General features: G+C 42.6%; 1 protein-coding gene across 2 annotated transcripts in view; it reads left to right on the top strand.

The window, feature by feature from the left end:
• The window catches only part of LOC147732746 (ficolin-1-like), a 574771-nt gene that overhangs the window by 198274 nt on the left and 359657 nt on the right, over positions 1-16840 (top strand). For both annotated transcript variants that reach the window (XM_086957312.1, XM_086957311.1), the window contains exon 5: positions 15908-16035. In XM_086957312.1, coding sequence (XP_086813438.1) covers positions 15908-16035 — 128 coding nt within the window. The remainder of the gene's footprint in view (positions 1-15907; positions 16036-16840) is intronic.

Genomic DNA, 16840 nt, shown 5'->3' with positions numbered 1-16840 from the left:
AGAGAGGCCACAGGAAGCAAAGTGAAGTTCATGTCATCTTTAATGGATCAGCAGCTTTCAAGCAGTACTCGACCTGAGTGAAACATCTCAGTTGATGGCAGGAAGTCAGCACAGCCCAGGTAAGGTCTCCATTGATGTACGATAGCGTGCCCTCTGATGGGCTGATCTGTGTGATTCTGTGGTGAGCATTAAGGGAGTTGCAGTCCTAGGCTGGAATTTGAATCTCTGTAAGTGCTTCAATAGACTCTGTTGGAGTTTCTACGTTTTTTTCAATTCTATTTCCTAGTTATAACCTCCATGTAACCTTTGTTTTTCTCAGTAAATGTCTATGGTTTTTCAAATTCAATTCCTAAAATTTTATATCCTTCTAATGTTTAGTTTTGTTAGTTAATTTGTGGGGTTTATTTGTAATACTAAGGGCCTGATTCTGATGTTGGACGGGTTGGAGTATGTCTGACATCGGTTGGGAACTGGAACCGAACGACCTCCTGTCGTCGGTTCCAGCCCAACAACCCTATTCTTCACAATGGGAGCATACATTCTGAATGGAATGCATGCTCTCATTGCAAAGAGCAGAGGTGCAGTTCATCCCTGCACCCAGTGGCAGGCAATTCAAGCTGCCTGCCACTGGGTGCAGGGATCAACAGGGGGGCACCATAGGTGTGCACTAGGCTGCCATTCAGAGGGCTAGCACTGATGGGACCCTGCTAGGTCCCCTAAAGTATGATTCCCACAGCCTTTCTATGTCGGAAAGGCCAGCTCAGAAAGTCTGTGGGAATCGTCCATCGGAATCACTGGACTGGAAAAAGCTGCCCGACGGATTGATGGCTGATTTCCGAATGAGAGCCAGGCTCTCAGGGCCCATCAGAGCCCATTCACAATTTAGCTTTGTTTCCTTTCCAACCGACCCCATCAAAATGGGTAAATCCGAAAGGAATCCGAACTGGCAATTCCGATGCGGTTTGAACGGCTCAGACCGAAGGTGAGAGCTTTTTTCCGACCGCATCAGAATTGGCCCCTATGTCAAGGCCGTCCGAATCCCAGTTCCTCAGGGCTGTGTGATGCTCAATGGGGGCCCACCTCTGGCCTTCGTAAATTGTTCAAATACGTCACTAAGTCCGTCGTTCCTTGACGCAGCTCCAGGAGGTCCCTATTGGATGAAAAAGTGTCTTCTCTTCTGTCGAACATGCTTTCGAAGCTTGCTCTAAACTCATCCCAATCGTATAATAACTGATCATCGTTGCGGACTATGGGAACAGCCCATTGCGCCGCTTCTCCACCCAGATAAGAGATAAGAAATGCTACCCTAGCCTGGTTGGTGGTGAACAACTTAGGCTTGCATGTGAAGTGTAAGAGCACTTGTGTTAGGAAGACCTGTACCTTCTTTATATGCCTGTGAAACCTTTCAGGAGGAGCTAATGGGACCTGTGTTGGCATTTCTACTACAACTGGGGTGCGTCGGGTTGAGCCTCCAAAATCAAAGGGGTTTCTTTGTAACTGATCTACACGGGCATGTAGGGCTGCTGTTTCCTGACGCGAGGCGGTTAACTCCACTTGTACAAGCGCCAGGGCTGCCACCACATCCTCTATCGTAGCCATGTTTGAACCACACAACCAGGAGGGAATCAATTCTTAGGCCGATAATTCTGTCAAGGCCGTCCGAATCCCAGTTCCTCAGGGCTGTGTGCTGTTCAATGGGGGCCCACCTCTGAATCGACACAAGTCTGGTTTGAAATCAAGCACAGACTTTTTGGAGCAATTGAGCGGGGGAAAGGAAAGGAAGGGAACTGCGGGGAGGGAGACCTGTAAGGGTGACAAGAACATACAATAAAAATCAAGACTTTTAGATTCTCTTTCTTTCCCTCTATTATTCTCTCTCTTTCCTATGAATATTGCTCATACCTGTAAAGGAAAATAACTGCTCCTTAATCCTAATAGAAGAGAGATGAGAAAGTCCATTCGATTCTGACTTGCTCTCTTTTCCCCTTCCACACAATGTTAATATAAAAAAAAAATGTGTAGCTTTCCTTGAAATCAGCAGAGCAAACAAAATTACAGTACAAATCAAGTACCACAAGAGTATGAAGCATGTAATAAATTCCAATTATTTAGGCATGATTCTGCTGCTTAATCACTCCAAAGCATGCAATGTTCCAATAGGTAAACAAAGAAGTGCTGCTTAATGGCCTCTTAAGCACACGCATTTAATCATAAGCAAAGTCTCGTGGCCATGAAAGAAATGCCAATGTGTTTCTATGTGGTCAATCGTGGGCGCCACTACCTCCCTGCACGAAACCTGCTAGAGGTGTCTCCAACAGGGAGATCACGCTGCCCAAGCGCCTCTAAGTGTGCACCATCTTCTCTGCACAAGAACGCTGAAAATGCGTCTCATCCAACAGAGGAGACGGGGTATTGCCCCACGATACCTGTGGTCTCTGTTATGATGCGGTAGGAAGACAAACTCCATCCTTTTCCAGCCGCCGATGGTACAGGTTCAAGTACACCAGCAGAGTTGCTCTCACGCAACGCGCCACCGCCGAGAATCATGGGAAATGTAGTCTTTCCCTTGTTTCTCCCTTCTGTTTCTCACGCAGCTAGCGTGATCACCGGAGCGGTTCCTGACACCTTAAGTGTATTATAGTTTATTTCTATTTTTAATTTAGTTTTTTTTGTGCTGTAGACATTCTATTTTATAAATATGCCTTTTATATAAATATATGTTTTTGGGGTACCGCTTTACCTCCGCAGGTCAGCAAACACAGATGGACTACTACTCAATGGTTTTTTCTCTCGATCACATAATCGCAGTGAATCTGAGACACTGAATTTACAGATTTTCTGCAAATTGATCAATTACTGCATGTATGTACACCCCTCCATTGTTATTATGATATCAGTGTGAACATATTTACAAGTATATGTAAACTACCTTTTATCTGTTTTTCAAAAAAGTTACCCATTGTACCTGTTAAGCGAATCCACCAATTTATGGGCTGAATTCACGAATTTACTTGCAAGATACAAAAACCTTGACTTCTGATTGAATACATTAAGACCCCCCACCCTCGTACATAGAAAATCGCACCCAAATAGCAGTTGCTTATTCAGTGAAGTCTCTAGAAAGAGGTTGAGAACCAGTGCTGCTCTGCTTTTACAAGGCTACTGAAGCTACATTGTCCATCCCAAATGAGCATTCACATGTGGAAGCACTTAATTTTTTTCCCTAGAAGGTATAGTGAACAGCGAAATATTTGCAGCAAGCAGTTACACAGAGGAACTGCAAAGAAGGATTCACATGGGACCTGTTCCATGTTAAAGCACCTAAAAACAATTCATGGAAGGCTCTACAATCAGATGTTGTAAGAGAAAGCAGGTGCAGCAAGAGAGTTGAACTCTACAGGAGCCTTGGGACAACCATCATCAGCTGCAGTAATTACAAAACCAGCTGCCTGTGAGGAATTGAATGAAATGGGTATTCACTGTGCGTGAAATGCCACATGCTTTCCGCCATAAAAATGTCTTCTGTGGGTGCATTCTTGGGTACAATTAAGAATCATCGCAGTTAGTTTTTGTTTTTGTTTGCACCCAGTGCTTCCAGTGGCTACATAATGATTTTTAAAGACTGAAGCCAGTTGCTTCTTTGCATTTCCCCATCCTTACCCTTTTTGTTAAAAAAAATTAGTTTTGTTCAAAATCATTTATGGATAAAAAAAGTTTTTGTTATAACCACCATCTACTCCAAGAGCTAACTCTGTGTTTTTTAATGTGCCAGTGACTGTTTTGGTGTAAGAGTGGGGTAGTCAGTGTGTGCATGAGTGTATGCCTGGATGTGTTATTGGATGCATTCATGTTCAGCTGGATGTGTTAGTGTCTGCTTTGGTGTACTCCTGGTGTATCTGTATCTGCATTAATCTATGCCCAACTGTCACTATATCTGTGTGAGATTGGGTGGGTCAGTGTGTGCATGAGTGAGTGTCTGCATGTTTTATTGGCTGCATTGGAGTTAGGTTATATGTGTCAGTGTCTGTATTGGTGTATGCCTGGGTATATCAAAGTCTGCTTTGGTGTATGCCTTGGTGTGTCCACGTACGTGTCGCTGTTTGCCTGGGTCCTAAGAGATGCATTAGTGTTTGAATGGGTGTGTCTATGTCTGCATTGCTGTATGCCTGGTTGTGTCAGTGTCTGTATTAATAAGTCCCTGGGTGTGTCAGTTTGTGCATCAGTGTGTGCCTGGATGTATTATTAGATGCATTGATGTTTGGCTGGGATTGTCAGTGTCTGCATTGATATACGCCTGGGTGTGTCAGTGTCTGCACTGATAAGTCTCTGGGTGTCCCAGTTTGTGTGTCAGTATATGCCTGGATTTGTTATTGGATGCATTGAAAAGTCTCTGGGTGTCTCAGTGAGTGCCTGGATATGTTATTGGATGCATCAGTGTTTGGCCGGGTATGTCAGTGTCTGCATTGTAAGCCTCAGGGTATGTCAGTGTATGCATCAGTGTGTGTCTGAGTGTGTTGGTGTACACATCAGTATGTGCCTGGATGTGTCAGCATATGCACTAGTGTGAGACTGGATATGTCAGTGTATGCATCAGTGTGCGCCTGGCTGTGTTATTATATGGATTACTGTTTGGCTGGGTTTGTCAGTGCCTCCATTGGTAAGTATTGGAGTGTCTTGATGTGTGCATCAGTTTGTGCCTGGGTGTGGTATTATATTCATTAGTGTTTGACTGGCTGTGTCAGTGTCTGCATTGCTATATGCCTGGGTGTGTGAGTGTCTGCATTGGTAAGTCCCTAGGCATATCACAGTGTACCCGGGTGTGTTATTGGATGCATTAGTGTTTGTCTGCAAATGTCAGTGACTTTATGAGTGTGCAGTTGGGTGTGTCAGTAACTGTATCCATGTGTATCTAGGTTTGTCAGTGGCTGTATCAGCATGAGCCTGTGTGTGTGAGTGCCTCTATCGGTATGTAGCTGGGCATGTGAGTTGCTGTACTAATGTGTACAGAGGCATGTTAGTAACTGTAGCAATCTGTCCTTGGGTGTGCATCCTCAACATCAAATGTTAGGGACAACACTGCAAGAACGAATTAGTAAAGTACATTACCCCAATGATCTGCATAAAAAGAAGAACATTGAACTTATTATTACAGTTAATATAATTACAAAAGTAATTTACAATTTCAACAATTCATAAAGACATAATTCTAAGAAATAACTAGACAATTCTCATACTGTAAAGGTATGTATTAATATAAATAAACCTTTCATGCTAACCTTTTTACTGTTCTCGGCTTCTTTTCTCATGCACTGTAAAAGATACTTTTTAAGCAGTCATCATTGAACAGTGAGAAAAAATACTAAAGATTGTTGAAGAAAACAACACACTATGTCATTACAATTAAGGAACACTGTGTATTGCATGTTTTTCATGTACCGTCCGCTGCGGTGGCTATGCTGCAGCTCTTCTGCTAACTCTCCCATTCACTCCAGTGTGCGACAACAGCGGTCGGAAACAGCGGTTCGTACCGCGGGACCATCGGGGAAATCCTAATTTCCCGTGCGGTGTCTCCGCTTTGCTTGCGGCGGGGTGTAGCTTTTCCGCTGCGTTTCTGTCCGCCACGGTCAGTGGTTGGACGGCACCGCCCGTGTCGGGCGGTTTTTGTTAGCCCGTACCGCCGCGGTCAGTCTTTTTTGGCAGTTGATCCTAATTTGACTGCCGGTTTATCCGTGGACCCGGCGACGGTTGTTTTCCGCCTCCATGGCGGTCGAGGTGATTTTCTGCCCGCTATCCTATTGGGGCCCTTAGTTTAAAATAAAATAAATAACTCTTACCTGGCTCTAAGGGACACAGCTTTCAACCGCGATCAGATATCCTGAGAAATAACCTAAAACAACAGTAAGCGGTAAGAAAAGTAGTCCCCCTAAACAAAAATGGCTGAATAAATATATTTGTAAACATTAAATATAATAAATCATGCAGTAAACTTACCAAAAATGTGAACAAATATATTTATAAATATTCAAAAAATACTGTAAGATTTGTACAACATTGTTTATTAATAATAATAAATAATATACCACATATATTATTTATTATAATTAAAAAATAATTACATTACTACCTCAACATCCCAAAAATAAGAATAGAATATAACAAAATGTTAAATAAATACCTACATTTACAGATAAAACATTGTAAGTTAAATAAGGGAATTATTAATATTATTAATAAAAAAATATATTGATAATATTAATAATAAATATGTTGTGTATATATAAAAAATGTACTATGTTTTGTTAAATGTACATGTCTTAAAATGCAATATACCTTTTACAATTATAATAAAAATACCAACAATGTAATTATTAATATTATTAATAATACACATATTAATAATTTTATTAAAAAATCAACATTGTAAATATGTCATGTATGTATAAAAAATGTACTTTTAAAGAATTATTATGTTTTGTTACATGTACATGTCTTAAAATGCTATATTCCTTTTACAATAATAATGAAAATACCAACAATATAATTATTAATATTAGTAACAATACACATATTAATAATATTAATAAAACATTTAATACTGTAAATATGTTAAAAAGTTATGTAACAATATGAGTATGCTTTGGAAATTACAAAAATATAATAATGCAATATTGTAGTACTAAATATTTATGGGCCCCATTACGATATCGGGCGGATTGCCTCCGCCAGGGTGGCGGTGGCCACCGCCACCCAGGCGGAGGCAATCCGCCCGACAACCACTCTTGTGTTCCCCTCCGTCTGATTAGGATGGCGGAGGGGACAGCGGCGGGCGGAAAGACCGTCCGCCACTTTACCGTCGCGGTCGGCTTGCGACCGCGGCGGTAATAGATTAATATGGTGGCGGTGTCCAATGGACACCGCCAGCCATATTACAATGGCAAAAAGCAGAGGCCTTTCCACGGCGGCAATGCCGCCACGGAAAGGCATGCGGTGATTACTGCAGGGGTATGATGTAATTTTGTAATTCCTCTGGAACCTTATGTAAAGCGCTCTGATATCTCCGGGTCTAGCCAGCACTATTTAAAACTCTCAAAATGTATAAATGATATATGAATAAAAATATATATTGTAAACATTGTAATATGTCTCACAAATGTAATTTAAAACAACTACTTCAACTAACTATATTGTAAGAAAAATAAAAACTTTGTTCATCAAACTTCTATTTCTGATTATTTCACAATACTTGTACTTTTATTAACTGTTAATAAAAACACAAACTTTTAACACAAATACTATCACACATCAAAAACAAATACACCCTTAAAACTACTATTCCTCTAAATAATATATAAATCAAATACATTCAGAACTCCAACTCCAGTCAATATATAAGGCCCGATTCTGATGAGGGTTGAAAAACATTCCAACCCAGGGCCTGATTCCGATGCGGTTAGGAAGGTCTCCTAATGGCATTTGCTCCTTCCAAATAGGATCGGGAGCGAGCCAGTGCCCAATTATGATGCGGTTAGGAACATGTGCTCCCATTGAAGTTAATGGGAGTTCCAAATTGTATCTGGAAGCATCTGGATGCATCGTACTTGGTCGGTCGGACTCTCCTGATCCAAGTGGGTCGGAAACAATTTCCAACCCAGCTGGGGCAGGAAGCATTTCAAACCCACATAAGAATCAGCCCCTTAATGTGGAAAGTTCTGGCTAATAAATAAACATAATTCACTATTCCAACTCCAGTGAGCATTAAATAAGGGAAGGTGCTGGATAGTAAATAAATATAATTTACTATTCCAACTCCAGTCAAGATTAAATCAGGGAAGGTGCTGGATAGTAAATAAATATAATTTACTATTTCAACTCTAGTCAGTATTAAATCAGGGAAGGTGCTGGATAGTAAATAAATATAATTTACTACTCCAACTCCAGTCCGTATTAAATCTGGGAAGGTGCCAGATATTAAAGAAACTTATTAAAATATTACATTAAAAAAATGTATTTTATACAATTTAAAAAATTGAATTTCTCATAACAATATATTCACTCTCACCAAAATATTATTTGAATAACATTAATTATATTTCAACATTTTTAAAACACTCCCCACCCTTATCCCCTAACAAACCAACATCCCACTCCTGAAATTCATGTAAGAAATATTTATTTCTATACATTTTAAAAATAATATTATGTCATTAAAATATTTTTACTCTCAACAATTTTTTGTACCATATAAATAAAATTTATTACAACGTTTTTAAAACACTCCCCACCTTTTCTTCTAATAACCCAACATCCCGCTCCTAAAATTTAGATTACAAAGATTTATTTTTATAAAGTTTAAAATTATTAAAATCTCATTAAATAATTTTTACTCTCAACAAAATTTATTTAGAATATAAATAAAAATTATTACATTTTTAACCCCTTTGATGCTGATGACGGGCCCCAGCCATCATGCACTACAGTGAGCGTGTGCTCATGACGGCTGGGGGCCGTCATAAACCCGCCCACTCGCGATCCTACCGCACAGGCGCAGAATCGCAGCCACGCCCAAGGGGTTAAAACACTCCCCACCCTTATCCCCTAATAACCCAACATCCCACTCCGAAAATTTATATTACAAATATTTATTTTTATAAATTTTAAAATTATTAAAATCTCATAAAAATATTTTTACTCTCAACAAAATGTATTTAGAATATAAATACAAATGATTACAACATTTTTAAAACACTCCCTACCCTTATCCCCTAATAAGCCAACATCCCACTCCTAAAATTTATATTACAAATATTTTGATTTATACATTTTTTACAACTACTAATTATGACATTTTTACATTTATAATTTTTACACTCATTAAATTTCAATATTTATAATATTCGATATTTTGAACATTCTATATTACAATTTTCAATATAACTTACCTTTACAAAATAACTATATTTTGTCATTACGATATATTGTACTCAATATTTTCACATTCAGTATTTAAAAAAGTAGATATTTTGGTTTATTATATTCTAGCATTAGATATTTTGGACCTATTGATATTTAAAATTCGATATTATGTCATTACGATATTATGAATTCTATATTAAGTCCATTCACCGTAGTATTTGTATTGTTTGTTAGGAATAACTTTATACAGTAGAAGCCCACCCATGAACTTGCAGTGTTGCTGTCTATTTACTTTACCTTTGCAAATATTGGGCTGAATGAGTACTGGTATCATAGTCATGTTGAGCTGAAGTCCATGTTGTGAAATTTAGGAACACTAACTTGGGGGCCCATTAGGATGACGGGCGGACTTTATCCGCCAGTCATCCTGCCAGTGAAAGGGACCACCCACCATAAGGGAGAGGGTCTCGTGGCCAGCATTAGGATACGCCCACCACAGTGGTGGGCGCATCCAGTATTCCTACCATTATGGCGGGCAGTGCACTCAGCACCTCCCGCCACAATGGCAGGAAGGCATGCTGTTTACTTCCATGCACAGCATGGCAGGCCCCACGCAGTGCCTGCCATTCTGTGCATGGAACTGCTGGGGGTACCATAGGTACCCCCCATGTGCACCCCGACCCCCCCCGGAGTCCATGGGGCCCGCAACGGGCCCCCAAAGCAGACTCTGCATGCCTTTCCGTGGTGGAAAGGCATCTGTCAAAGCCCATTGTAATATGGCTGGCCGTGTCTGATAGACACCGCCACCATATGAACCCTTTCCTGCCCCGGTCACAAGGCGACCACGGTGGAAAAGCGGCAGGCAGCCTTTCCATCTGCTGCGGACACCCCAGTCATACTAATATGTCGAGGGTCATTCCGGCACGGATGGCGGGCAGCCCCTGCCAGGCCGGCAGTGGCTACCGCCGGCCTGGGGGGAGATCCGCCCGCCATCCTTATGGGCCCCTTGGTTTTCAACCTTGAGTTGTGCAGAACATCCATTGGATCACTTACATTACTTTCTGAGAGAAGCAAACTCTAACATTAAAGGTGCCATCCACTGAGCTTCAGAAAGGTCTTAAAGGTACAGTTGTGTATTTTCCTTTAGATGTCAAACATAATATTGAAATTGTAGGTGTAGAGAGTGATTGGGCAGAAACATTTGTTATCCTAGTGAATGATGTTCCCACGAAGAAAGAAAATATCCGGCAGGAACTAGTGGATGCAAAAAATGTGATGAAAGCTACATTATGGGGTCGATTCCGATTCGGTAAAATGCCCTCCGAATAGCCGTACGGAGTTTTTTTCCTGTACGAATCATATGCAGAACTGTACCCGGAAGTACCATGTAGTAAGATGTGTACCCAAAGCAGTTCTCCATAGGAATCGTACCGAAGACCGTAAAACTCACTAATCCGTACGAATCGCATTCGGCACGTGCAGTACGCAATGTCCTCAAGGATCAAAGCTGCATTTTCTGACCCAGCAAGTACGAATCGTATCAACAACACTCCGTATGACTCTCTTTCTACGGGAGCTGAAAAAGTCAGTAAAAGCAGGTTTCACCTCTAAATGCATACGAAACGGACCTCCCTGGTACGGTGCGAACACTCCATGACTGCAGGGGGTATGGTACATCGGGGTACAGAGCGCACACCCCTGGATTTCAGGTGCGTATGTCCCTGTGCGTACACCCCATGATCGTAGGTATACAGACCGTAGGGGTACAGTTCGTACACCCCAAGGTCGTAGGTGTACGGTGCGTACACCCCATGCGTACACCCCTTGATTTTAGGGGTACGTGCGTATGTGATAGTCTTGCCCTCCGTACGAATTGCTCATACGCGACTTTTACCGTACGAATCGCGTACTGATTCCCCCAGTCCGGATCATACTTGGTGGGTCGTACGGCATTTTTACGAATTGTATGGTTCACTGTGCGGGTCGATGTCGAGCGGATTTACCCTTCATTTTTGTATGGTTCACAATGATTCGGACGTATTTTCTCTCAACCGATCGTACTACTTGATTCGGACAGATTCGTACGATTCATACGGAAACGGCTACAAATACGAATCGTCGTAAGGATTTGTTTCCCCATTCAGAATCGACCCCTATATCTTAAATACAACAATGTGCACTGTAAAGATGTAGATATTGTCTAACATTGAAGTTGCATGGTGGAAGAAATGTTGCATTCGAGTAGACAGTTTCAAAAAGTTAATAGAAGTACGTTTGAAGAAATATATGAGCATTACAGTATTCACCCCCTACATTCAAAAAATGTTTTGGGAAATGCCATTTAATTGTATCAGATAATACAAGCTAAAAGAACTGCAATGTGTGTCTGAAGGAAAGTTTTTTCGAGTTGCTTCTTCTCAGTTCTCTTTGAAAAAAAAGAAAAAGTATAAAATTCTTAGAAACACCTTCTTAAAAAACAATAGTAATTTTCACAATAATTTCAAAACTACCCCACAAAATCCTCCCAGCAGTATTGAGACAGTTTCTGACTAATCCTGAATTTTATTCTGCACTCCTCTGGGGTTAATTCATTCTTACTGACAAAGACCTCCTTTGTAGTGGGATAGCTCAACATGTACCCTTTCTCTGTAGCTAGTATGTTATTCCTCCCATCCCCATGAGTATGATTCCAAAGGCACCTCTATGATCGTTCTCAGACATGCTCTGTAAACTTAAACAACTTTTTATGGCAGAAATAACCTTTCTACATAAAACCCCGCTTAAAGTCAGGCACCAAGGGGCACATTAGGATGTTGGGTGAATCGCCACCGCCATGCGGGCAGTGGCGATCCGCCCAACATCCTTGCCCGCCTGCCACCCATTTCCCCCGCCATAGTAATATGGTGGGGGGAACGCGGCGGACGGAAACACCTCCACTGCTTTTCCGCCCGGTCGCCTTGTGGCCAGGGCGGAAAAGGGTTTATATGGTGGCGGTGTCTGCTAGACACCGCCATCCATATTAGGATGCTGCCGGGAGGGTGCCTTGAAAGACATGCGGTCTTTCAGTTTGGGGGCCCGTTGTGGGCCCTCAGGATGATGGGGGGTGGGGGAGGCACATGAGGGGTACCTATGGTACCCCCCTACATGTGCATGAACAACATGACAGGCACCGCGAGGTGCCTGCCACGTTGTGCATGCACATGTACAAAATGCATTTTTAGCATTGTGGCGGACGGTTCTGAGAGCACCGCCGGCCACAATGTTAAAAATTCAGGATGCGCCCGCCACTGTGGTGGGCGCATCCTAATACCCCCCACGGGACCCCCGCCCTTATGGCGGGCATTCCCACCCAGGGCCTGATTCTGATACGTGCGTATGTGATAGTCTTGCGTATGTGATAGTCTTGCCCTCCGTACGAATTGCTCATACGCGACTTTTACCGTACGAATCGCGTACTGATTCCCCCAGTCCGGATCATACTTGGTGGGTCGTACGGCATTTTTACGAATTGTATGGTTCACTGTGCGGGTCGATGTCGAGCGGATTTACCCTTCATTTTTGTATGGTTCACAATGATTCGGACGTATTTTCTCTCAACCGATCGTACTACTTGATTCGGACAGATTCGTACGATTCATACGGAAACGGCTACAAATACGAATCGTCGTAAGGATTTGTTTCCCCATTCAGAATCGACCCCTATATCTTAAATACAACAATGTGCACTGTAAAGATGTAGATATTGTCTAACATTGAAGTTGCATGGAGGAAGAAATGTTGCATTCGAGTAGACAGTTTCAAAAAGTTAATAGAAGTACGTTTGAAGAAATATATGAGCATTACAGTATTCACCCCCTACATTCAAAAAATGTTTTGGGAAATGCCATTTAATTGTATCAGATAATACAAGCTAAAAGAACTGCAATGTGTGTCTGAAGGAAAGTTTTTTCGAGTTGCTTCTTCTCAGTTCTCTTTGAAAAAAAAGAAAAAGTATAAAATTCTTAGAAACACCTTCTTAAAAAACAATAGTAATTTTCACAATAATTTCAAAACTACCCCACAAAATCCTCCCAGCAGTATTGAGACAGTTTCTGACTAATCCTGAACTTTATTCTGCACTCCTCTGGGGTTAATTCATTCTTACTGACAAAGACCTCCTTTGTAGTGGGATAGCTCAACATGTACCCTTTCTCTGTAGCTAGTATGTTATTCCTCCCATCTCCATGAGTATGATTCCAAAGGCACCTCTATGATCGTTCTCAGACATGCTCTGTAAACTTAAACAACTTTTTATGGCAGAAATAACCTTTCTACATAAAACCCCGCTTAAAGTCAGGCACCAAGGGGCACATTAGGATGTTGGGTGAATCGCCACCGCCATGCGGGCAGTGGCGATCCGCCCAACATCCTTGCCCGCCTGCCACCCATTTCCCCCGCCATAGTAATATGGTGGGGGGAACGCGGCGGACGGAAACACCTCCACTGCTTTTCCGCCCGGTCGCCTTGTGGCCAGGGCGGAAAAGGGTTTATATGGTGGCGGTGTCTGCTAGACACCGCCATCCATATTAGGATGCTGCCGGGAGGGTGCCTTGAAAGACATGCGGTCTTTCAGTTTGGGGGCCCGTTGTGGGCCCTCAGGATGATGGGGGGTGGGGGAGGCACATGAGGGGTACCTATGGTACCCCCCTACATGTGCATGAACAACATGACAGGCACCGCGAGGTGCCTGTCACGTTGTGCATGCACATGCACAAAATGCATTTTTAGCATTGTGGCGGACGGTGCTGAGAGCACCGCCGGCCACAATGTTAAAAATTCAGGATGCGCCCGCCACTGTGGTGGGCGCATCCTAATACCCCCCACGGGACCCCCGCCCTTATGGCGGGCATTCCCACCCAGGGCCTGATTCTGATCCGGTTAGGAAGGCCTCCTAATGGAATTTGCTCCTTCCAAATAGGATCCGGAGCAACCCAGTGCCCAATTATGATGCGATTAGGAACATGTGCTCCCATTTAAGTCAATGGGAGTCCAACCAAATAGTATCTGGAAGCATTCGGATGCATCGTACTTGGTCGGTCGGACTCTCCCGATCCCAGTGGGTCGGAAACCATTTACAACCCGATTCGGTCGGGGAGCATTTCCAACTCGCAGAATAAGCCCCTTGGAAGTAAAATACCCTTATTATCATTGGATTGGACTACATATAGCTTTAGGTGTCTGGAATACCTTGTGTCATTGAGTCTTCATAAAAAGGAAGAAAGAAGTACAAAGACATCTTGAGAGAGAAGGCTTAGAGTCAGCCCCTTCTGCAACTTCAGCCATTGCTATTTATGTGTTTTTCAAGGCTTGCCATTGCTTGGATAGGGAATGCAACAATGCCATAGCATTTACTGGATGGGTACATTGCTTAATTTGTTTTTTCCATTATGGTTTGTTGAAAAGGCTCATGTAAAATTTCTGTTAGACTCATTGCATGATTATTATTATTATTATTATTAATATTAGTGAATTTGTAAAGTGCATGGTTGCCCTGAGGCTTCCCAGCGTTGTAAGATCGAGAATTGAGTGGGTTGCCTGTGACTTAGAGATATTGGTTGAACAGCCGTGTTTTGATCTCTTTTCAAAACTCTAGTTCTCTATCTATCAGTCTGTATTCCAACGGCAGAGAGTTCTAGAGTTTGGGATCCAGATAGGAGAAAGAGCTTCCTCCCCATCTTTCCCCGCTGGCCCTTGATTGTATTAGGTGTTACTCTGTGCTGGACCGTAGCCGTCTGTTTGGGATATAAGGAGATATTAACTTCCTGATTTCTTATGGACCTTTATTATGGCATGCTCCGTGGATTATGATCATGACTTTGAATTTTATTCTTGCTTCTATCGGCAATCAGTGGAGGTCCAATAGGTGCTTTTTCACTGATTCCCCTGTGAGAATCTTACAAAGCAACATGGCGGCTATATTCCGTGTTACCTGCAGTCTGCGCGTGAGAAATATTTAGGGGCCCCCAAGAATAGTGAGTTCCCATAATCTAGTTGAGAGGTGAGCAGAGAATGGACCACTGTCTTCCTGAGCTGTGATGGGATGTATTTATTTTTCTGCCCAATAAGCTGCTTCTGCACAATCATAACTGCGGACATGAACATTTAATGTTACTTATTCTTTCCTGCAACTAAGAAGCTAAAAATGGTTATTTAACAAGCTCAGCAAACACAGACCATACATTGCATCTGAATTTCAAAGACTAACTGAAAGAGAACAAGAGCATGAACATGTGTGGCTTATGCACAACAAAATACGTACACACTCTTCTGTAATTCATCTAATGCAGCCTAGTCAATGCCACCTAAAGCAATCCTAAACTAGGCTAATATTTATTTAATAAACTTATCTCTCATAGTGTTTTGAGTTTATTGTCTCTGGGGGACACATAAGGTGTGGTGATATCTGGTCTTTCTGGTGTATGGAAGGAGGAGCTAATGGCTCATACATGGTGTGGCTGGTCAGTGAAAGAAGGGGCTGTGATCAGTGACTGAGTGGAGGGTTTGTGATGCCTTGTATGTTAGGTGAGTGAGAAAAAGGGTTCTGGGAAAGTTCCAGTTATTCCAAGTGTGCAATATAATGAGTAAGATGATACCTGGTGTGCCAGGTGAGCGATAGAAGTAGTTGGTTGATACTTGGTGTGCCCGTTGAGGGACAGTATGGGTGGTACATGCAGTAGAACGTATGTGAGAGGAGTTGTTAAATGATACATGGTATGTGAGGTGAGTGAAGGGTTATCTGCAGAGTGATACCTGATGTGTCAGATTTGTAAAAGGAAAGATTGTGGGGTGATGCCTCGTATGCCAGGTGTGTGATATTACAGGGGTACTTGGAGGAATACTTGTGTTAGAGGAGAGGTTGTTGAAGGATACCTGGTATCTTGCAGGAGCTGAGCATGACAGGAAGGACGTTGAGTGATGCATGTGTTTATCATGACACTCTCTTTCTGGTTTTCAGGCCCTCAAAGCTGTGTTGATGTTCTACACAGAGGGGACTCTCTAAGCGGATGGTACACCATTTACCTGCCTGATTGCCGAACACTGCAGGTCTACTGTGACATGGAGACCGACGGAGGTGGTTGGCTGGTGAGTACTGGAAGGAGGGTGGTGAGAAAGGGAATGAGGCTGGCGATTACCTGAGGGCATTAGTGAGTACATGAGGGATAGGAGTAAGTGGATACAGAAGGAGTAAATGGGGAGAATTGCAGAGGAGTATACAGTTAAAAATGGCGGGAGAGCTTTGAGTACTAGAGGGAGAGCTAGTAAATGCTGAATGAGTGGGCTCTTGACTACTCAGTGCGGGCTTCACAGTATCAGAGGCGTGGCGAGTAATGGAGATGAAGAACTGGCAAGCACTGGAGTGTGACTCTTGAGTACTGCACAGAGGGTATGGTACTGGAGAAAATGAGATGGTGAATGATGGAGGGAGTTGCGGAGCACTGGAGGGAGAGCTGATGAGGAATGGAGGATTATTGCGCTCCTTAAGGAAGCTAGTCAGTACCAACTGAGTATAGATGAGTATTGAAGGGAGGTCCAATGAGTGAGGCTTGTATGTACAGGAGACAAGAGGGCTGGGTGTTGTGCAAAAATGTAAGGCTAATAAGTAGTGGATGGTGCTGGACAAACCTGGAGGGAGGGCTGGGGAGGATTGGAGAGAGATTGGAGAGTATTGGAGTTGTAGGTAAGTACTGGAGAGGACTTTAGTTAAGTGGTGCTGAGAATTGACAGGACTGGCTAAGTATTGGAGAAGGCTTATGAGTGCTTAAGGGGGTATTTAGTGAGTGGAGGGGGTGGCTGCTGAGCCTTCTTTAATCAATCAATCAATCATGCTGTACTTGTAGAGCGCATCTTATCACCCATGAGGGTATCCAAGTGCTGGACTACGGTTTTC

Source organism: Lissotriton vulgaris, chromosome 2_1 (assembly GCF_964263255.1).
Source record: "Lissotriton vulgaris chromosome 2_1, aLisVul1.2, whole genome shotgun sequence".
In the NCBI taxonomy this organism is placed as follows: domain Eukaryota; kingdom Metazoa; phylum Chordata; class Amphibia; order Caudata; family Salamandridae; genus Lissotriton; species Lissotriton vulgaris.
The sequence above is the reverse complement of the archived record's forward strand: the minus strand, read 5'-3'. Positions and strand labels throughout refer to the sequence as shown.